The sequence below is a fragment of the Colossoma macropomum genome, unplaced genomic scaffold, assembly GCF_904425465.1.
Source record: "Colossoma macropomum unplaced genomic scaffold, Colossoma_macropomum, whole genome shotgun sequence".
NCBI lineage: Eukaryota > Metazoa > Chordata > Actinopteri > Characiformes > Serrasalmidae > Colossoma > Colossoma macropomum.
In genome coordinates this window covers 31,925,377-31,948,334 of record NW_023494789.1, presented here as the reverse complement: position 1 = coordinate 31,948,334, position 22,958 = coordinate 31,925,377, and the positions used below count along the sequence as shown (strand labels likewise).

At 38.3% G+C, this 22,958-nt stretch overlaps 1 protein-coding gene across 2 annotated transcripts; it reads right to left on the bottom strand.

Annotated features, from left to right (window-relative positions):
* Positions 1-1,273: 1,273 nt before the first annotated feature.
* Positions 1,274-22,227, bottom strand: LOC118808373 (ras association domain-containing protein 1-like). Of its 2 annotated transcripts, XM_036570997.1 has the most exons (6): positions 20,773-22,227; positions 14,660-14,784; positions 4,111-4,215; positions 3,667-3,961; positions 2,707-2,822; positions 1,274-2,129 (listed from the first exon to the last, which is right to left on the bottom strand). In XM_036570997.1, the coding sequence occupies exons 1-6, from the start codon at positions 21,086-21,088 to the stop codon at positions 1,983-1,985; spliced, it is 1,104 nt and encodes a 367-aa protein (XP_036426890.1). In that variant the 5' UTR covers positions 21,089-22,227; the 3' UTR covers positions 1,274-1,982. The 2 variants fall into 2 exon arrangements, with proteins under 2 accessions (XP_036426890.1, XP_036426891.1); XM_036570998.1 differs by lacking the exons at positions 14,660-14,784; positions 20,773-22,227 and adding an exon at positions 7,114-7,593.
* Between the last annotated feature and the right edge of the window lie 731 nt (positions 22,228-22,958).

The following is a 22,958-nucleotide window of genomic DNA, read 5'->3' as shown; positions in this document are numbered from 1 at the left end:
ATGACCACTGGTATAGGCTTCAGCAACCCCTGCAACCCAGGAGGATAATCAACAGAAATGCTCCAAAATTACTTGAAAAAAGAATCTAGTTCCATTAACTTTGATTCAGACTCGAGGCTTTTTCTTTCTCCTGATGTTACAAGTCTGGAGAGGTTTAGTTCTGACAGTGTCAAAATATAACCAGTTTATTTATTACCCAAAATGACCAGTGAACCCACACATCCTCTGCTCTGCCAGTAATACTAAGACGGTGTTAAATCTGGGGTAAGTTTTCTTTGGGACCTGGTTTTCTTTTTGCCTTATTGCACACTGCATCTTCCTCTCCACCATGAATTGATTAAAATATATACATTTTAATCAATAATTATCTCAAAATGATCATAAACCAAAATCCCAGGCATCAGGAAACATACAGAACCATTTCAAGTAAAAACTTAAAGCAAATTAGCTTTTAAAGGCATTGAAATGCCTCATTTCTATCACCACAATTCTGACAACTCCAACTCAACCTTGTCTAGAATGGAGCATTTCGCATCAAACCAATCTGAATGATTTTAACATCCTGATGGCTTAAATATGCAGAAACTTCAAAAATAAATTAATAAGCGAGTTCCTAAGTTGAAGTGGTTGAGTGAGAAAGCAGAAAACACAACATGCACAGCAGTGGCAGTTCAGGACAAGAGCTGAGAACCACTGTAATAAATCAAAAGGTTCCCATCCTTTAATTTTCTTGTATTTTATTTTTCCTCTTGAAGCTCTTATAACATTTCTGAGATTTTATGTACCGACACAGTAGTCATTCATTTCTATACCTCTCTTTATACTTTAAACAGCCTGTTTTTGTTGTGCTTTTAACATTGGTGTATGTAAATGCTCTCTGTTCTAATTGGCTACCCTGTATTTTGCCTCATCCAGGCTGAACGTTTAGAACTATAGCATTATGTGAGAAGAGCGAAGCTAAACTGTTTTAATCTCAATAGGCTGATAAAATGTAAGTGATTTGGTTTTCCGGACATTATGAAAACAATTAGTTCAAAATAAACTGTTTTTGCAGATTAGTTTCTACATATACACACACTGTAAGAACTGAAGTGAAAGGTCTCTGAAGTAAATCTTCAACAAGGCTTACACATTACATTAAACTCTTAGTTAAGTAAAAGCAAGGAAAACAAGTTTTTAGTGATACAGACTCTTTAAGGCAAAATGTCTGGTTTCAGAATTCACTATGTCAGCTAAAATAAGACCTTACATTCAAGAACAGACACTGGCAATGTTGAAAGAAAAAAAAATCAATTTATTGTGCAAAAAGATATTTTCCCCAGAGGCAGTGACATGATTGTGCATAAGAGGAAATGTAAGAAGTTTTGATTAGACAAAGAAATGACATATATAAAGACATACAATAGACAGAATGACTGCAGATAAGTAACAAGAGGTAAAGTAAAAAAGTGTGTGTGTGTGTGTCTGTGTTTGTGTGCACGTGTGAAAGATACCACTGTAGAAATGATCATCTAAACATGAATTAAGAACCTTATTTCCAGTTTGGTTGTGTTCAGTGTTCCAGAAGCAAACCCTGAAAATGGAAATAAACAGTTTCAATGAAAACCCAGCATGGGCTAACCAAAAAGATAACAGTAACTAAAAGTCCACAGGTAACGAGCCCTGTGCTCACTCCACACAAAAAGAACGCTCTTTCTGCAAGACTCTCTACTCTCACTCGTTCAATCACACATCATTCACAAGTCTGTTCTATTTTCACTCGTCCATTTCCCAGTTCGCTCGCTCTCAGCCGCAGCTCATTCTCTCTCCATGTACGCACATCTGCTTGCCGCTTCGCGCTTACACACTCGTTCGCACTCGTTCGTTTGTTCACTCTCACTCCTTGTCATCACACTGATGCCAGTCCTTAGGGATCTTTGGACGCAGCGGAGACTGAGGCACCCTAGTGGCCACTCGTCAGTAGTGCAGGCTCAGGGCAGATCTCAACCAGGGTTGGAGCCGACCAGGGCCTCCCGAATGCGTTCGCGAGCGAGAGTGTAGCGCTGCATGATCTGCTTCACATGCTCCTCTTCCTCTCGCTTCAGAATGCGCAGAAAGTTCTGCAGCTCTGGCATTGAGAATGCATCCCACTGGTAGGGGAGAGAATAAAACAAGCAGTTAACAATCATTTATTAAAATATTGGAATTACTTCTACATGCTCAGGTCTTCCTCAGTTAGGGTGCCAATATAACCCCCAGTATAACCAATCCTTTATTTATTTATTTATTTATCTATTTATAATCATTATTGTTTCCCCTCGAGGTCCACTTAAAATATTTGTGTGGTTTTATGTACCAAACTTGGTCATAACCCATTTTTCCATGACCGTTTTCCAAACTTTTTCATCCCTTAGAATTAAACAGGCTGTTTTGCTACTAGTTTTACTGCTTCATTAAAGATTTATACATGTCAATATAAACATAGTCCTTAGGTAACAACACACATCAACATCTACACACAACAGTGTGGACATGCAAACAAATGAGACTACAGTCTGACCATAAAAAACAAATTTATTAACTTGAAATCTCAACACACTAAGGGAGAACCTGTATGCAATGGAAACTGGAAAGCTATAGTGAGAGGTGATAACATACCAGCAGAGCTGTTATTGTGTGAGTGCAATGTAAGATGCCAGTGTTTTCCCTGAACAGTGAGATACTCACATTGACCTCTCCAGTCTCATTCTCTTTCAGCACCAGGCTCAGCACTTTCTCATTGGGACCAGCACACAGGCGCAAGTACAGCGGACACTCGTCATCAGAGAGCTTCCGCAGGTACACTGTGGGGGAAGGGGAGATAAAATTACTTAGTAATCCTTATCTTGTCCAGGATAAACACTGTGAAATAATCCCACACAAATGTAAAGTCTCACAGAACTAGCTTTGGCACACCAGCCCAAGTACAAGTTACTTCAAATGCTAGAATGAGCTTGAAAGTGAAAGTCTGGCAAAAAATCTAATTTTTACTACAAATGTAGTCAATCACCCATCACATCTTTGGTGTCTGTCTTTGTTTCTTTAGTTTAGAACCAGAGCGACAAGGCTAATGTAGCCTCCAAAGTACACATTTCAAGCTTCAAGTTGGCTACTACTACTATAACGTAACAATTGTGTAATGTCATTCACAGTCAGAAACCACATGAGCAATCTCAAATAGAAATGCTTATCAACTTGGTGTGGTTTGAAGCAAGTGTGTAATTATTTAGGCATAATGTTTAGTAGTTATAAGTTTCTATTACTTCTTAGCAACTAAACAAAAATGAACCATCACTGAACACGTTGTCGTAAAAGCATTTACAGACTCGGTGTACATCTTTTAGACGCAACACAGTTAGAGGCCCACTTCATGCACTGACACACACAACCATGTGATATTTAGACCAATCACAGTCAGGGTGAGGTCTCAGAACAAACACCACAGAGATTAGGAGCAACAGCTGTGGTTAAAAATTTTGTTTAGCAGCCGAATTCACACGGCATCATATGAATTCAACCCAGCAATAAAAACTTTGCTTTGCTCCAAAATATTGTTTTCGTTAAAGTATACTGCTGCTGCTATATACTGCTTTTTTTTAATATAATAAAAGTAATATTTTACTGAAGTATCCCTTTAAGATGCCACACCTTGCTCATGACGTTCAGTGCGCTCAAACAGTGCAAACTTGGCAGGATTGTCAATGACGGTGAACTTCTTGAGCAGGGCTTGGATCACTTCCTTAGCACGGGTTCGAGAGCTGATGTGCAGATGTTTGGCTGTGTCCTTTGGAAGATAGAAGGACGTGCGTCTCTTTACCGATGCCCCCTTCTTTCCATTGGCTGGCCCCTGGGATGCAGCGCCTTTGCGTGGAGGTGGGACAGACACTGGGCGGATCAGCTTCAAATGAACTTTGATGAAACCAGTGTAGGTGCCATCTTTGTTCTGTGTGTAAGACAAACAAAGCAATAAGAGCAAAGGTTATTGATAACTCCAACAACTACGAAAAAAAACAATATGAATGGAGGGGATTAGAAGAATGTGAACAGAAGACCAGCACATATGGTGAGTTGTATAGTGTATTTTGTCCTTACCAAAGACATAAAGAGGTTGCTGTTGATCTGAGCATTATATTCCTTGACCTTCTGCTGAATTTCTGAAAGTGACAACTCTTGTTTCTTACTTTCAGTCACCTCATCCTGACAGAGAAACACAAAGACAGAAAGAGAGCATAATCAATATTTCTTGTAAGGTCCCAGTTTTCTAATGTCTAATATCTTCTTGACTGAGGCAGCAGCTTTTACTGTAAATGTATCTTAGGTATATTACATGCCCATTAATCATTAACGCCACAGGGTCCTAGAAACTTGAACTTCTTTAGGTTTTGTAAGGATTCAGGAAGAACATCTGAACCCCATGACCTCAGTTACCTCCAGGCAAAGCATATGGAGATGGTGTGAGAGTCACAAAATGAGTCACACATTCCATACACACAATTCTGTCACAAATCTGTGTGTGACTAGCCAGGTCACATTATTTGGGGGAACTGAAACCAAACCTCCCTTAACAAACTTTGATTCGTATTCGCAAGTTTTCCTGAATATTGGAACTTCATAAAACAGGTGTCATCAAACGTTTTTTATTCTCTCACATGTTTGAGGGCAGAGTCTCTATTCTGTAAAGCTTTACGTTCTCGCTACTTTACTTCCAGTGCCTCAGGGAGCTCCTCTTTTCCTTTACTATCCACTTCCTTGACTATGCAGCATAACACACCCTCAGGGTATTTCAGTTTGAACAGCAGGAAATACACTCACATGATAGTCAAATGAATGAGGTAGTGGGGGATGTTTTAGAAATAAAGTCTTAGTCCTGTGCTGCTGAAATAAAGTCTTAGTCCAGCTCTTTCTCTCTCTCAGTTGCACTAAACTCTGTATACAAATCCCCGTCCTCTTTCACTTATTTACTTATTTTGTTCAAGTCTTCTAACCATTCCTTCTTTCACTTCCCGATTAATGTTCTTGTAAAATTCCCCTCTCATTCTCCTCCTGTGACAGTCAACACCAGAAACTGAACTAATACCTTCAAGAGTTTACAAGTCCATTATCGGACTGATTAATTTGAAATAACAATAAAATAACCGAATGCCTCAGCTACAGATTCTGACAAAAAAGCTTATGCAAAGAAAACATTCCAAAAAGTAGATTGTGGCCCTTATTAACCAAAACCAGTGCAAACTATCTGACAAACACTGATCTATGTGGATGTTCTACACTTCCCTTTTTTGCCACAATATTTAGTTTCTTTATAAAATGTTTTTTATTATAAATAACATGTATTTTTATTCTGTTTTGAATGACATAAATAAAGCCCAGTATCCTGTGCTCTCATCCCCTAAAGCAAGTTAGCAAGTTGCATCAGACTCCCTACGCTTCCTGTTGAACCATGATGTCACTGCTAGCCAATCGCATCCATCAGCCCATCCCATTTCTAAGGAGAACGGCGCCATGTGGACTGCTGCAGCTGTCCGTCATGCATGTCTTGGCTTTAGGGCTTGCATTCTGAAAGCTGGTTAGTGTAAAAATAGCTTCCTCCCCCCTCCCCCCTCCACCCTTCCTCTCCCAACGGAATGAAAGCTTCCCTTGTGTGCCTTTTTCATATGTGCGAGTCATACGGTGTCATTTTTCATCAGTTTCGTCATCCTTCCTGTTTATATTATCACATTTATCTCATTTAATCAGAACCTGTTGCTCCCATACAATCCCTTTGCTGTTTATTGTATTTATTCTCAAGCTTAAAAATATTCTTTAAGAAGACAAAAAAAAAATGTTTTAAAGACACAGAAATGAATGATCGTAATGAATGAACTGGCCTGTTGTGGGACACAGCCAACCCCTATTTAAAACCCCAGCTAGCCAAGATGAAAGACACCTATTGATCCCAAATGTGGTATGTGACCCTAAGACCTTAACTCACCAAACTCACTGACACTGCAAAATGCAGAGTGACCAACTGTTTTAAACTCCCAGTGCCCTCTCCTTATTAATAATTGGTGCATTAGTTACCAACAGTGGATCAATATCGGCAAAGTTTAATTGCTCGCTTAATACGTAGTAATAAAAAGGGAGACAAATCAATAATCAATCAGATAAAAGCCTAATGAGAGAGATGGGGGAACCTGACCTGAGGGTCTTTTGTGATAAGTGTGTGCATGTACTGTTCAATAACATACAATAACCTTACAGAAATTACTAAAGCGTAGTTTAGGACTTACTTTATACATATATAAGAAAGTGTCCATCAGTAACAAAGGGCTACACAATGAACAGGAAATGAACTATTTATTTTTATAGTCACTCCAGGCTTTGAGCCAGTATGAACTGTTGTGGTTCCAAAATGAGTTCATTCTCAGTGTGTCATTCATGACACAATAACCAGAGGTACTGGCTGTGGAAGTGAATCATCTAGCTAACAGTGTTGAAACATCTTTACTCCTCCATAAAACGTCTGTAGGCCTTCCTGTTATCCCTAAAGTATTTTTCCTATGCCATCATACACAAAGCCGGGGAGACCGGCCACTTTTCAGTTCTCTAACATACTGCAAAACGTCACAAACACATTAGTGAACAGGAAAGTAAAAGAACAATAATTTAAAGAGAAGTGTTGATATTGTAATCAGACAACATTCTATCAGAGGGGTCTTATAAGCATGGCAGACCTATAAGCCTGTAATAATACGGCATATCTTCCACAGTATGTGCGAACTCTTTGGGCTTAGCTCTCATTAGATGAAACAGATTAGCATAATCAGAGAACAGCGAGAACAGCCTTTACTTGAAGCTGAAGTAGGCTTTTTATCGGCATTATCCGTTCTACCTTAAAAGGCGCAGCAGTTACTCTCCGGCGCCGGTACAGCACCGGCATTAGAATGTAACTGCTGCAGCGTTTAAGGTGGAACGGCACAATCGAACAAGAAGCCAGCATTCAACACACAACCGTGTAGCATGACTGTGGCGAAATGTCTTAAGGATTACAAAGGAAACAGTTTGTCGACTGATTCAACAAGGTTGCACAAGGAGAATCATCTCAAACGGTCTCACCTTCTCCTTCACGTTCTCCTTCACCTTCTCTTTTTTGGGTTTGCGAAAAAAGGAAGTGCGTGCGGTGAAATACTGCTCCAACTCCGAGTCGGAGTCCTCCTCGCTGCAGTAGCCGCTGCTCGTCGAGCTTCCCCATGTCTTCTCAAAAGACGGGGTTTGGTCCTGACTAACGACTTCGCTCATCGTGAAAACGTCTGTCAAAACTTTTTAAAGTTTCGAACAGAAATAAGCAGAAAATACTTTAAGTAGAAAGTAACCGGTTAAAATGACTGAACCGTCTCTGAGTCCTCACTAACGATTTCAACGGATAACGGTCGAACTGCGGAAGTAAAAACAATTACAACTTGTGTACAGTGTAGTCTGTGTTCCCCGGATTAGGCGTATGAAGCTCTATGGCGAGATGTTAACATGTGATCACCCTCTGTGAACTAAAGCCTCGCTGAAGCTCGCCCCGCCCACCGGAAGCGGCGCGCCCTGACCGCTTAGATTGAAAATACACAACCCGCCAAAGCCCGCCATGATTGGCTCTCAACAGGAAGTTCCAACTCGACGATGATGCCACGTCCGTGTCCGAACACGTTTTTCTCTCGCAGCGTGGGAAACCGGGGGATCGCCAAACTGAGGGGGGTTTCCGCCCTCGAATGCGCCGTGTTGAGAAAAATGTGCCTGGACCGGTCTGTCAGGGTTTGGGAAATTTTTTGTTAAATATAAGTTTTATGAACTTGCACTGCTTAACCATAGATTATTATTTTGCTTGACTCATGGACTCAATTATGCTATAAGCATTATTTTGCACAATTAATATATAATTATGCTCTAATATAATATTTTTCTCTAAATAACTAATGCATGTTACAGTGTAGTATTAAAGGGTCCACATCCTACATTTTTCTAGCCCTTTATTATTCCACCTGAGGTCCACTTAAAACATATGTGTTGTTTTTTTTGTACCAAACCAGTCAGTACATGTTTACATGGCCATCGTCAATCTCGCTTTACCCTTTTAAACAAGCTGTTTTTACTGATTACTGTGCCTTTAAGACTGACATATGTAAATGAGCTCTGCTCTGACTAGTTGCCTTGTATTGTCGCTCAGTCAAAAAGCTGTGCAGGCAGCTTAGTTGCCATATATACACTGTGTTGACTGATGATAAAACAATATGTTTAGAAACAATGTTTATCAAACTTATAATGATAGAAAAAGTTCTTCTGGAGATTAGAGCTGTTTCCCTAAAACAGTTCTCTAAATTATCCTGTGACGTCTACACACATGATGTGGTCAGATATCAAACTTTACTCTTTTTTTTACTTCCTAACAAGTAGATATAATTTATAAATACTGCATAGTTACTAGACATCTCTCCATAATCTTCTTTCTGGAATTTAGAACAATAAATTATAATTCTTTTGTTATTCTTAGCCTACAACTTTTAATAAGTTGATTTAAATTCACAATATAATGGTCTTCTTTCTAATCTGTGACACTAATTCATCTGTAATTAATTAATAAAACTGTGAAAATATCTCTTTTGCTTACATTTCATACACAGAAATCTAGAATTACGTCACCTGTTACTAATCTCAGACTATTTTGTATGAATCTGTATCTTTTCTATGACTCTATATTAAGGTTACGCCATAATAAAAATGCATCTCTTCTCTTGAGCAAAATTAATCTAAAAGATAAGAAATTTAATTAGTTTATAATATTATTTGAGCTTATTGAGTTTTTTCTTTTTTCACTAAAATATTTTGTATCATTGTTAACTGTGTTCATTTGTCATGGCTTTTTTGATTTGTTGAAGGGATTTTTGACCGTAAGGTGTGATGTGTCCTCCCCCTTAGAAGAGAAGTAGGGGCCAATCTCCCTCCAAACACATTTACCAAAATATACAAACATTTTATAATGTTAATAAAGTGACACACAAAACTATGTTAGCTCCAGAATATTTGTAAAGATACCAGGAGAACAGATGCTTCATTCACTGATTACTTCAAAGTTGTCAGCTAAAAGTTAGCATAAACTGGCTTGGGAAAAAAGTTAGCTGGTGGAGCTAAAATGTCAATCAATATTGTTAGTCAATTCGTTAATTTATTGAGATCTCAGTGTTGATACTATGAAAATGTGATCTGTTTCTGTCTTAAAGTCCTTCTTAAATACAATCCCCGTTAGTCAAACCTTAAGATTTGCTTTGGCAAAACATACACTATATGGACAAAAGTATTGGGACACATCTCTTAATCATTAAAATCAGGTGTTTCATTCAGTCCAATTGCCACAGGTGTATAAAATCAAGCACTTAGCCAGGCAGTCTGCCTTTACAAACATTTGTGAAAGAATGGGTCGTTCTAAAGAGCTCACTGAATTCGAGCGTGGTACTGTAATAGAATGCCACCATTGCAAGTCAGTTCACAAAATTTCTTCCCTCCTAGATATTCCATTATCAACTGTGAGTGATACTATTGACAAGCGTTTAAGAACCACAGCAACTCAGCCATGAAGTGTCAGACCACGTAAAGTTACAGAGCGGGTTGCTGAGTGCTGAGATGCATAGTGCATAAAAGTCACCAATACTTTGCTAACGCAATAACTGCAGAGTTCCAAACCTCCTCTGGCATTAACATCAACATAAAACTCTGCGCCGGGAGCATGAGTTTCCATGGCCAAGCAGCTGGAGTAGTGGAAAGGTATTCTGTGGAGTGATGAACACGCATCTGTCAGTCTGATGGACGAGTCTGGGTTTGGCAAATGCCAGGAGAATGTTACCTGCCTGATTGAATTGTGCCAACTGTAAAGTTTGGTGGAGGAGGGATAATGCTATTGGATTTGTTTTTCAGGGGTTGGCCTAGACCCCTTAGTTCTAGTGAAGGGAAATTTTAATGCTTCAGCATACCAAGACATTTTGAACAACTGTATGCTTCCAACTTTGTGGGAACAGTTTGGGGAAGGCCCTTTTCTGTTCCAGCATGACTGTGCCCCTGTGCACAAAGCAAGGTCCACAACAGCATGGTTTGGTGAGTTTGGTGTGGAGAAAATGGAGTGGCTCTCACAGAGGCCTGACCTCAACCTCAACTAGAACAGAGATTGTGAGCCAATGATGAATGGGCAAAGATTCCCACAGACACACTCCAAAATCTTCCCAGAGGAGTGGAAGCTGTTATGGCTGCAAAGGGGGGACCAACTCCATATTAATGACTATGGATTTAGAATGGGATATCATAAAAGCTCCTGTGGGTGTAATGTGTAGGTGTCCCAATACTTTTGTCCATACAGTGTATAATACATAATAAAACATAAAATTATACTTATCTATATATCTAATACTAAAATGTAATTGGACAATCGGCTGCCTAGCAATTCAATGGGCAGGTGTGTGTTATTCCCTCATTATTTCACAAAAATCTGCTGCTGTTCAAAGAACTGTCACTGCCAGGAAATCAAGCTATCACTAGAAAAATCAAAACAAACCCACCAGAAAGATAGTAAAAACATCAGGTGTGGCAAAATCAACTATGTGGTACATTCTCAATAAGAACATACTGGTGAGCTCAGAAACATCAAAAGGTCTGGAAGACCACAGAAATCAACTGTGGATCACAGAAGAATTCATTTCCTGGTGAAGAAAAAGCCATTCATAACAACTGGCCAGATCAAGAACACCCTCCAGGAGGTAGGTGTAACTATGTCCAAGTCAGCAATAAAGAAAAGACTTTACTAAAAAAATACAGAAACTTTTTAACAAGATGTAACCCACTGGTAAGCCTCAAAAACAGGAAGACTAGATTAAAGTTTTCCAGAAGACATAAAAAAGCCTCTTATCATTAACATCTTATGGACTGATGAGACCAAGATCAAGAAGTACTAGAAAGCTGGGAAGAGTATGGAGAAAGGAAGGAGCTGCCCAAAGCATTATGGCATGGGCATGTATGACTGCCAATGGTTCTCTTGTATTTTTTGATTATTTCTTTCACTGGTTACAAAAGCTGTAGAATAAATTCTGAAGTATGCAGGGCTACATTATCTGCTCAGATACAGCCAAATGCTTTCAAACTCATTGGACGGCACAGTGCAGATGGACAATGACCCAAAGCATACTGCGAAAGCAATCTAAGACTTGTTCTGCTATGGCCAAGTCAATCAACTGACCTCAATCTAATTGAGCATGCATTTCACATAGTAAAATTAGAAATGAAACACTCTAAGAACAAGCAGGAACTGAACATAGAAACCCAGCATCTAATGATATCTATGGGTTCCAGACTTCAAGCAGAATTGAAAAGAATTTGCAAATGACAATTTAATTTTTGATTATGTTGGTTTGTCCAATTTTTAGCCTCTTAAATTGTTCAGGATATGTGTTAAAATGGATGTAATTTCTACAACATTCACCTGACTTAAAAGTATTGAAAATGTACTATGTGTGTGAAAATCAGCAGAACGAGAGGTGGAGAAGCCACTTCATGTAAACAAAATCATACGAACAAGCAGCACCAAAAGAACAAATGATGATGGAGTGGTAGAAGCAGAGGAAGCGGATGAGAGAGAATAGTTGTAGTATTTGTTTATTGGAATGGTTTATCAAACTTAATAGTTAATTTCATTAAGACAATATCAGAAATCATTAACACTTTCATCAAATTACAGTACAAGAACTCAGCTCCACTTGCCATTCACCTAAACCAACAGTGGTGGAGCTTTGCTCTGTACGTTTCAGCCCAATTTAACACCTGCGATGCAGTGTAAAACGCCCTGCAAAACTATGGATAATAACATCAGCATATTTTTCAGTGACTTTTCATTATATTCCATTCACAGACATCCTTGTGGGGCCCCCTGGGCTGCAGCCAATGAAGCTCATTGGCTTAATACTGCCCTTACACTGGATGGAGAAAAGAAAAAGTTAGCAGAGGAAGGAAACTAATGGCACTTCAAGAGTCTTTGGATGAAGTTCTATGTGAAAAACAGGGTGAAAAAGAAAGAGACATAAATGGCAATCTTGATGACATCATGACACCTAAAGACTGGTGGACTGGTGATGGCAGACATCACAGTTCTTTCTTCTGAATTGTTCATTGCTTTTTTCGCTGTTTCAGGACTCTGGAACAGCGTGTGAACCACAGCATGTCAAGCTTTAGCTTGATATCACTGCACCACTGATTAGACTCTCTATCATAAATTCTCTCAAAAGCACTTCCTCAAATTTGTCATATACATGGTGGCTTGTAGGAAACTCAGTATGCTATAGATGTGAATACATTTAATTTAGCCTAAAAATTGGCAGTAGGGTTAGCCTAGTATTTTAAAATAATATTTTGGAAAGATCAGATGTCAAGACATCTGATGTTCAGATCAATAAAAATCCCAAGTAATACCTAGGTCTACCCTTAGGCTACTGTTGGCTGTTTACTTGGTGTATCACTAAACATCACTCAGTAGGTTATGGTTATCATATTGCAGTGTTTAGCTGACACAAGAGTGGTGGTGCACTGCTTTACTGTGCAGCATTGCTTTCATGAACATGATCTTCAACGAAGAGTCAGGAGAAGAAAACCTGCAACCTCATCTCAAAAGTCAACGTCTGAAGTATGCAAAACAACATCTACATAAGAGGTTTTAGAAACAAGTGCTGTGGACTGATAAATCACCAAAGGTATGTTTAGAGAAAAAAGGAGCAGCGTCTGATGAAAAGGACACCTTGCCAAGTGTTAACCGTGGGAGCGGATATATTATGCTTTGAGTTTGCGCAGCAGCCAATGGCACAGAAAACATTGCACAGGTAGATGAAAAAATGGATTCTATTAAATACAAAGCAAATTCTTTGAAGCAAATGTTACAGAGTCAGTCAAGAAACTGAAGCTGAAAAGAGGCTAGCTTCTACAATAGGACAGTGATCCAAAACATACCTCTAAATTTTTAGAATGGCTCTCACATTTTCTTGACTTGAACACAACTGAAAATCTGTGGATAGATCTTAGACATTCTGTGTTTGCAAGAAGGTCAAGATACCTTGCAGTACTAGAAGCGGTATGCAAGGAAGAGTGGATGAAGACTCTGAAAACAAGAAGAAAGACTCCTAACAGGCTATGAAAGGTGTTTTCAAGCTGTGATTCTAAGCTGTGTTACTACTGACTTAGCAGAGTGTCCAAACTTTTGCACATGCCACAATCAAAACTTTTTTTTGAGGTTTGATAAGTTGGAACAGACAAGAAAGAACCAGCAGTGCCACATAGGCCTGTCACAACTACTACATAATCGTCTATTCGCAATTATTTAAGGTGATCGTAGCTATTTAAGACGACTGCAATCATTTTTCACAATCATATTATGCTGCAACAAACAAAATGTAAATTGGGTGCGCTGGGTTGAGGTAAGTAAAAGAAAGCAGTAAGTGCATTCATTGAGATAGTATGGGGTTTATAAAAACAAAAAAGGAGGTAACTTTTAACATTTTATTTTTTTAAACAATTAATTGAATATAAGAAGGCTATTCTTTAGACCCGTACTAAGAATCATTAGCTAACTGTTTTAAATCCATTTGTTTGGATGATAGGGTGCACTGCTGAAAGACAAGCAGCCACTGATGGTGTGTGACTGCATGAACGGTTTCTGCTTAATATAATATTTAATACAAGAATATACTCAAGTTAAGCTATTGCTTTTTCCAAACTGAAGTATAAACATTGCTTTTAGGAGAAACTACACGTTTTCCACAGTCTGGCCCATTTTCAAAAATGAAAATACAGTGATTTTTATTCAATATTTTGGAGTACTAAATCCAGTTTAACATGACTTTTAATTATGCCTTATTGTAATAAAACATGCAGTTGATCAGTGGTCTTTAAGTACTTCAAAGACACTCAGAAATTTATTTTTGTGAGAATTTATCACAATAAAGGTACATATAGTTGTATTGCCCAACCATACTTTGTATTATGGACAGAATGACAAAGCTCTTCTAGATTGTTGCTGACTCTTTACTAGCTGTCTGTTTGCGCAGACCAGTTAGGTTCAGTTAGGTTTTTGTTTACTTTAATACTATGGTGACATATACATAAAAAGTATGTCAGTTACGTGAATAATGGCTTGTTTTTGATACATATGATAAGTTCTGTTTTTGCATATTTTTCCATTCCAGTGAAGATTACAGATTATCATCATCCTGACTGATTTTTTTTTATACTTATAGACTGTGATTTTCAGCCATTGTACATTTCAGTAACTAGAACACAGTGTACTATACAAGACAAGACAAGAAAGACTGCAGAACCCTCTGTGATTCATAAGACTCAGTAATAACTGACCAGGTCACACCACACTCACAGCACAGCGGAGTGTTGGATTTATTAAGAGAGTTAATTTGCTGAGCAGAGCTGTTTAAAATTAGCAGTGCTTCACTGTGACTGAGCAGGTGTGACCCAAAGGCATGCATTAATGGCAACTTTTGCAATTTGCATATTCACATACAAAGTCTGTGTTTAATGGTAAACCAACAAACGTGTATAGGCATACAAGTACAAGTACTAAATATATCTAAAAATATCTCACCACATTGGTGTCAGTTTCAATGCTGTCCTGGCCATTATCAGACTGATCAGTGGTGGAGCCTTGATCCTGATTGCAGTCCAATTTAATGAGGGCTCTACAGCGGTAATGGCAGGTGAACCTACAGTCTGGCAGAGAGGACAAGGAGAGAGATGATGAACAAATTGATGCACTTGATCATAAGAAGCCTAAATATACAATATGATAGGGTAAAAGAGAATTTCACAGATTTTTCAAAATTTCAGCATCATTGAACTGTTGTGATGTAAACAGTCATTTAGAGTGGTTAATTACAGAGAAACTTACACTGACCAGGGGTTGCAATTTCTACATAAATATAGTCATTACTATCCAAACCAAGAAGAGGAACCTACGCGTGTCTAAGTTTTATAGGAAATGATAATAATAGCACAAGCAGCAGTAATTTCAAGTTTTCTTGCTTTATCTTACAATGAAACTATTTTGTCTTAAAGTGTACCTCTCCCCCTTGAATGGCTTAAAAAAAACAATGGTTTAGGTCAGAATCTTATCTCAAAACTATCATAAACCATTATTAGGCAATATACTCCACCATTTCATGTAACAGCTTTCTCTGAGGTTTTAGAGGATTTAAGCTCTTTAGATGCCTGGTTCTTATCACCAGCACTGTGAGCAATTTTGACTCTGTGCTTTACCTAGAATGGAGCATTTCACATCAAACCCCTCTTAATGACTTTGTTTACATCTTAACCATTTAATTGTGCAGAAATTTTGAAACAAATCAATTCCTCTTTAAGTGATATTTTTGTTTAGAATAGGAATCATTAATAAGCACCATTAAGCTGCTGACAGACAAAACAATAGAACGTAAGGGAAAACAGGTAACAGGAAACAACAAGCGAGCAAAAGGATTTCTAACTTCCGCATATTGTGTATGTTGAGAAAAGGTAAAAGCAAAACTGGCTTAAAGTGAAGGTGAGAGATAAATCTGCTGCGTACCTAATGTAATTTACATATTTAGTCAATTCTGTGGACTCTTAGGCCTGATGCAGCTGAACTGCTTGAAAGCGTGTTGAAGGGCGACTGCTAACTGGCAGAATTTCTACCCTCTATATTTCTTCTTTGATTACAGACTGCTTTGCTAGAAAATCAATAATAAAATGGTTATTGGCTACTGCTTCACAGAAGTAAGAGCTTTGGCAAGTGAGGAGAAGACCTTGGGTTGAAAGAGAGGGCATTTTTCTCAGACAAATAAATGTGTTGTGAAGTGAATTTTAGCACAGTATACAGTAAATCCTATTTTACATATTTATGTGAATAAATTGGCTGATGGTTCTGAATTCTAATTCGAAATATGTTAGTGCAGACCTAACATTTAGTTAAAATGAAATTACTTAAACCTAATGCTTCCTGCACCAAAATAAAGTATTGTGGAGACATTTAAGTGAAGTAGGACACTTATGCCAGAAAGTCTGTAAAATTACTAGACAAATAGTATAAATATCGTGGGTTGACTCTGGTACCTTTGTCTGTTTCACCACCTCAGTTCAAATAGGGAAATGTGGAAACAAAAGACAAGAAGCACTGTTAAACAATTTCCCTTTTCTCTACTACAGAATAGGAAACATCCCTTACATCAGAGGTCATCAACCTCGGTCCTGGAGATCTACCTTCCTGTAGAGTCTAGTTCCAATCATCAGTGTGCCACATCTGCATTAGTGTAAGCTAACAGGGAGGCAGCATGTTGTTCAGTTTGAAACAAAACTCTGCAGGAAAGTAGATCTCAAGTACCAGTGCTGGTGACCACTGCCTTACGTATTTTTGTGAGTGCTGGATCTGCTGGAAGATATTTAGTGTTTTAGCCTATATACTGTATAGTGATCCCTTTGACACTGAAGTTGTTCAGTGGAAAAGCTTAAATGTGTAACATCATTACCACCATATACTCTTAAAAATAAAAAGTCAAAGGGGTTCTCTGTAGAACTGTCACAGGAGAACCTCTTAAAATTTCATAAAAACAAAAAAAAAAACTTAAATGGATGATGCTTTAAAGAACAATTTTTGTAAATGAGATGTGTAAGGTTGTAACGAGCGTTTTAAAGTTTAAAACCCTTCAAAGGTTCTGTACTAAATAAAAGTTTTCCTAGAACTGAATACGCAATCCAAGGACCATTTAGGAACTTTTTTTTTAAGAGCATAAAGGTCCTAATTTAGACTATTGCTACTGCTTCACTTCCCTGTTCTTCCTTGAAATATTTTTTTTTACTCTGCACTGCCCTCCATGGCCATCGCAGGTAATAACATGCTGAAGCCTTTATGACTAATTTAAATTTTCCAGTGGAAATAAATGGTAGGGCTTGGCCTTTGTGGAATAACAAATCCTCTTTTTTCAACTAGGAGATTAATTTCTTACAGATTAAAGGAGAGGTTACAGGACATGTACTGGCTTCCTGTTTTGACAGATGAATTTTATATGGACGGATTAAACTGAAAATCAATAGAGCAGATCTACAGGACCAGAGACTAAATTTCTGTCTGTCTAGATTTACTTTATGAAACTGTTCAAACTACAACAATTAGTGCTGTCACTCACTCTTACACGTCATAGACACTGTGGTTCATCAGTGTAACTTTGATCTGCTCAAAAACATGAATCATGAATACACCCCCATCTCACACTAAACCTTTGAAAGAGCAGAGGGGGATTTCTGGCTAAAGGTAATATACTAGAAAGAGTGGTTCTGCTTGCATTATTCTTTCTTGCTTGTGCATTCACCCAGGAAGTCATATGCAAAACTTAATCAAATGATCAACACTATTATTAAACCTGACTTTTCTAGACATCTACCCTTCTAAGTCAAAAAAGAGAAGTGCAATTGCCGTGTTCAGGTCAATGCTTGACGCAGTGTAGCACTTACATAAAATGTCACCTGTTTCACATTTCCTCCAATGGAGCAGACAGCAGAGAAACAGACTAAATAGAAACCACATGTTAAGACTCCAGTGCTGAACAGCAGTAAAAGACAGAGCACAGGAATTCCATGAGTCAAATGAAATGTATAAAGTTTCCAAGAGTTATACAAGAGTGTGAGGAGATGAGAAAGGAAAAGATTGCATAGAGGGACAAAAAAGCAGAGGTAGGCACAAATACAGCCAGTAACAAAAGGGAGTGAGAAAGCGAGAGACTGTGGGCGGGAAAGAAAGGAAAGAATAGTTGCTTCTCAGCAGGAAACATGTTGATTTCATACGTACTGTTTTGTGGTTCAAAACACTTCATTCCACACCCACATCTATGCTCAAACCTACATATGTGCAGAAGTTCCCTCCCCACACCCTCGCCTAACACAGAAGATATGAAACCACCCTTACACCAACAGGAGCCAACTCAAACATTCGTAAACGTTTACATTTTCATTGCCATGAATGCAGTAAGCTCTAAAAGACAGGGGATAACATATAGAGCCAAAAAAACCAATGAACTGCCATGTCAAGAAGATTTGGACAGTACAAAACAGGTTACAGTTCTATTTGCTCATACTACTGCAGACACTGTGGGCTCGATGTAGCCTTTGCACGAGTTTTTTGTGCAAATTGGACTCAAAACGTAGGGCAAAATCTCTTGTTGACAGACTTTCTTCAACAGTGGCAGCAGACCCTGCAGTTAGACAAGGCACTGGTCTCAAACATCCTTAAAGAATGTTTACCGTCAGAATAACACTGTTTAAACTCTCGGGACATGTATAAGTATGTGAGAAGATGCAGGGCAAAACATGCTGTGATGCAACCACAATATGCACACACAGTCTGTGTGAAGCGAAGCCATTTGGCTGCCATATTGGCTCTCCCTCTCTTCACTGTGAATGAATGCTTGTCTACAGATGCAACGTAAACATACACCCAAAAAATGGATATAGTACACAAATGCTGAGGTTTACTGCTTTTTCCTGCAACAATAAACACAATTATGGGCTATGGCAAGACATTTAATGTGAATGTATCTGTGTAAAGCTTTTCATTTATGACTAATAACCTAGTCTAGGCTATGATGCATTGTTTTTATGGGTGTAGCTGTTTGAATACATGAATATCCAAACTCATCTTAGTATTCGTGTAGCTCACTTTGGGTATCTGGCAAGGGCTTGTGTAGTTTGGAATAAAAATATATAAATAAATTGTGTGTTATTTTGTCATTTTTAAATAGGTTTTGAACAGAATGCACAGAATGCAGTTTAACTCTGTCTTGGCTGACCAGCTAGGCACACAGCTCAGATAGCTAAAAGACTAAGACACTCCATCTCAGTAACACTGAGAGTAAGGCTTTAAGGTGAAATATTTTATGAGGAATTAATTAAAAGCTGCAAAGCAAAGTAAGGAATGTATTACATGTATGTCTTAACGGTTTTAAAAACCATTGATTAAATCTTAAGTAAGAATTATTTTTTATCTTACAGAATCTTATCATGGTGGAACACCTGAAGATTCTGCACTGTAAAAAACATTAACGTTTTAACTAAAAATAAAGTACACTGGCTGTCTTAAAATTTCATGTTCAATGAACATAAAACAGTTAATTCATTTTTGTTGAAAAGTTGAAAAGCTATTTTTGAATTAAGAAATAAATCAGGCCACAGAAAATGAAAGCGAACATGTCTAAAGCATAACATAAAATCATCACTAGTTCTGCACACCACAATACAGCTATCTTAATCAGTTAGATAGGCTCAAGCACAAAGCATGCAAAACTAATAAAAAAGTATAATACTTTCATTTCTGTCAATAAGCTTGGGCTAAACAATTTGTGGTAAATAGCTACCAATCCGACCAATATTGTGACCGAGATTTAAATTGCAGTTATTTCCTATAAATTGATGTCCAGGCCTGTTTTGTCCATGTCCATGAACACCAGCATATCCACTTTTGCTTATAGACACACTGTCTTGGCTTGAAACCTGAACGTAGCGTGCCAGAATGCCATTTAGTTGCGGTTGTGATGTCACAGCCACTCTTCTCATAGCCACTAACTCAACCACAGACAGTTCACAAGCTCAGCGTTATTTGGTTAAATTTCCCCACTTAAAACATGTTAATGCAGCACTGTTCATAATGTAGGCTATAATAAAGATTATTACCTTTTGATTAAAGCATTGCACTTTCATATTGCAATTTTGATAGAAAAAACTATTAATCTTTCTGCCATATGATAAGCTGTTATTGACCGCTTGTTGTAATTTATATACTACTAGAGACAAGTGCTAGGGTCTTGTGATGCTTTATATGTTATATGTAGCACCTTAGACCTGAAGACACACCATGTGGTTTCACTGTATGCCTACATATGGTTGGTATGATAAATAAAGAGGTCTGCTTCAAAGTCTACATCTACAGATATGAGAATATAACGTCCTCAGTTGTCTGCCAGCCTATCTGTCCCTATGCTGGAGGGGAGATGAATGTATCTGTTCATTTTGTATTCTCATTAGAGGCTTTTCAATGTGAATGAATGCATAGCCATGTGTATACAGTTGCACAAAAAGCCTAATGAGCCCTGCTGGGACAAAGCATTCTCCAGGTCTGGATGAATGTACTGCTTCACATACTGAGAGTGATCTGTGTGGACCTCATAACTTCATGTTGCTTCTAAATCATTTTAGCTTGATATGGTATGCATTTTAAAAAAAAAAAGTTAGTTAGTTACCAGGCTGCCTTAAAATTTTAGAGTTATTTGAACTAAGATATTAAGTTGACACAGCATAAAACACAAATTCTTGTTCTGCTAACTTGCTAATTGATTTTCAAATAACTTTTAAGTTAAAACCCCCTAATTATTTTTGACAGTGTGGGTGTAAATCTGTACCACAGCTCACACCATGCTTTTTGGGGTTAGACACAAAGTATACAATTTGCCAAAGAGGCAGTTCAACCCCTTAAACTGCAGGCATATTATTCAGCTGTTAATCTGAAGACTTATGACATATGATTTGGTAACTACTACGAAACTAATATGTATAAGGCTGAGAGAGTGAAGAATTAAAATCCACATTCAAGCCTTTGCAGTTCAAGGGCTTAAAGAGTCAAAATATTTCATTCAGGCTAAAGACAGCATATTGAATATCCACACAAACTCAGGTGACACTCACTGGTACAGCGCAGGCTTTGTCTGTAGAGCCCCCAGATGAAGTCTCCACACAGGTCACACCATGTGGGTTGGGTATGGCTACAGGGCTGGAAGTTATGGCCTTCTCCGGTGTCCTCCACCAACCGTGGGTCTTTAATAGAGTCCCCCAGTAGCCTGATGATCCTGACCCGGTTCAAAAGTTCAGGAACTTTCCCTGGGCTTATCCTCAAAGCGTTGACCCTCTCCAAACGAGGAGTCCGAGATGGTGCAGGAGGCGTCAGCTCAATCCGGTCCTCCAGCGTGAGCTCCTTTAGCTCTATCAGCTCCTCCAGTGACATTCTTTCCACTGATCAACAGCTTTCTTCCACAGTACTTAAACTACACAGCAGCTCTATCATCTGAAATAAGCCATCTTCATCTTCTTAAAGTCATAGTATGTAGCCTGACTTGAAGTCAGTTAACTGCTTACTACATCCAGTCTTAAAGAAAACAAATGTCTGATGCTTTTTAAGGGATGTCATGGTTTCTCAACTACCGTCAGTGAAGTATACAGGTTATAAAGGTTAAAGCCCCCCAGAAAGATGAGTAAAATATTTTTAGTGAATTAGTTTTTACATGTATTGTTCCATTTAACCTCAGGAGACATAAGTCACTGGAGCCTCATAGTCTGCTTTCTCACGACTTCAGAATGTAACAACTAGTAGCCTGACTGATGGTTTGAGTGTTAGCGAGCTCTCTGCATTTCTGTGGCGAAAACCATGGGCTAAAGATGGTAAATGAAGTTTTAGTTAATACAGGCCTGTGGTTAAGGTAAAAGAAACTTCACGGTCACGGTTTTAAGAGATAAGGGGTGTTTAATGAAGTGAAAGTCTCTCTCATCCCAGAATAGGAGTACAGTAGGCTAGTTCTAAAAAAAGAAGGTAGACGTAAATCATCTGTATCAGAACAAAATCGTTTACACTGTAAAAGCAATACTTTTTCGGTGGCCTACCCAGCACGGGTCTAACGGCATAGCTGAGACGATGCCTGTCGTTTTCGTAAAATTTTAGACAGTTCCGTTGAGAAGAAGACCGTTGGGTTTCTACGTTGACATTGAGTTGAGAGCTAATCCGCGGACCTGAAGCGCAGACTGGGCGAATGCAGCATGAAAAAAATTATCAAAGATGCGATCAGCTTAAAATCCAGCACTTATCGCCATTTTTCTGTTGACACAGAAAAGTTGAGAATCATACCGTCACGAGTTCTCTTCACATCTTCGGACGAGTCTTTCGGAGCAGCGAAATAATCCTTTCCTTCCTGCTGGTAATAGAAAAGCGGTAAAGCTGTTTCTTATATCAGAGCGGTGAACTGACAGGCCAACAGAGTTGCCACCTCTGCAAAAATTCACGCTTTATCACCACAATCCGAAAAGTACTCGCCGGCCATTCTTACCCGTTGTGTGTGTGTGTGTGCGCGAGAGAGAGAGAGAGAGAGCGCAAGAGAGAGAGAGAGAGTTAGAGAGAGAGAGGAGAGAGAGAGGAGGAGAGAGAGAGAGGGAGAATGTGTCGCGCCTACAAACAAAAGGGAAATGTGTGGGACAAGTATAATGCAACTGCATTTTTAATACACGTATTAAAAGTGGAGTTTCTACGATTTTCTGCAAAATTGAACTGTCGAGATATAAACAAAATGATTTGCAGTGGTTTGATGTTAATTGTAGAGAAACTCACCAACTCTGATTTCTTCAGTGGTGGTGAAAGGAACCAGCGGTCAATGTTTACAACACAAATACAGCAAGTTGCTGTCCAAAATTACCACTGAAGCTACTCGTGCCTTCTAATGTTCTATATACAGTGCAGGTAAAGGTAAAAACAGCGCTAAATCAAAAAAAAAAACCAAACAAACAAACACAAAACAAATCAAAAGTTTTCTTTTGATACGCTGTTAATTATTGCCCATATTTCATTGTTTAACAACAAAATGTTGTTTCCAATTTCCATCATTTTACTGTGAAATCAATTCAACATATTTTTTGTAATAAAACAGCACATTACTGTATTTTGATTGCAACACTGAGTTGTTGGCAAAAAATTTTGGTTGTTAACGGTTATTGCCAGATATGTTTAGTCATGTTTGGGCAAATTATAAGTAAAGTTAAAATGACTGTAAATATGTATTTGCATTTTCAAAAATGTATATTTTGTGCATGTACAGTGCAAACGTGGTGAA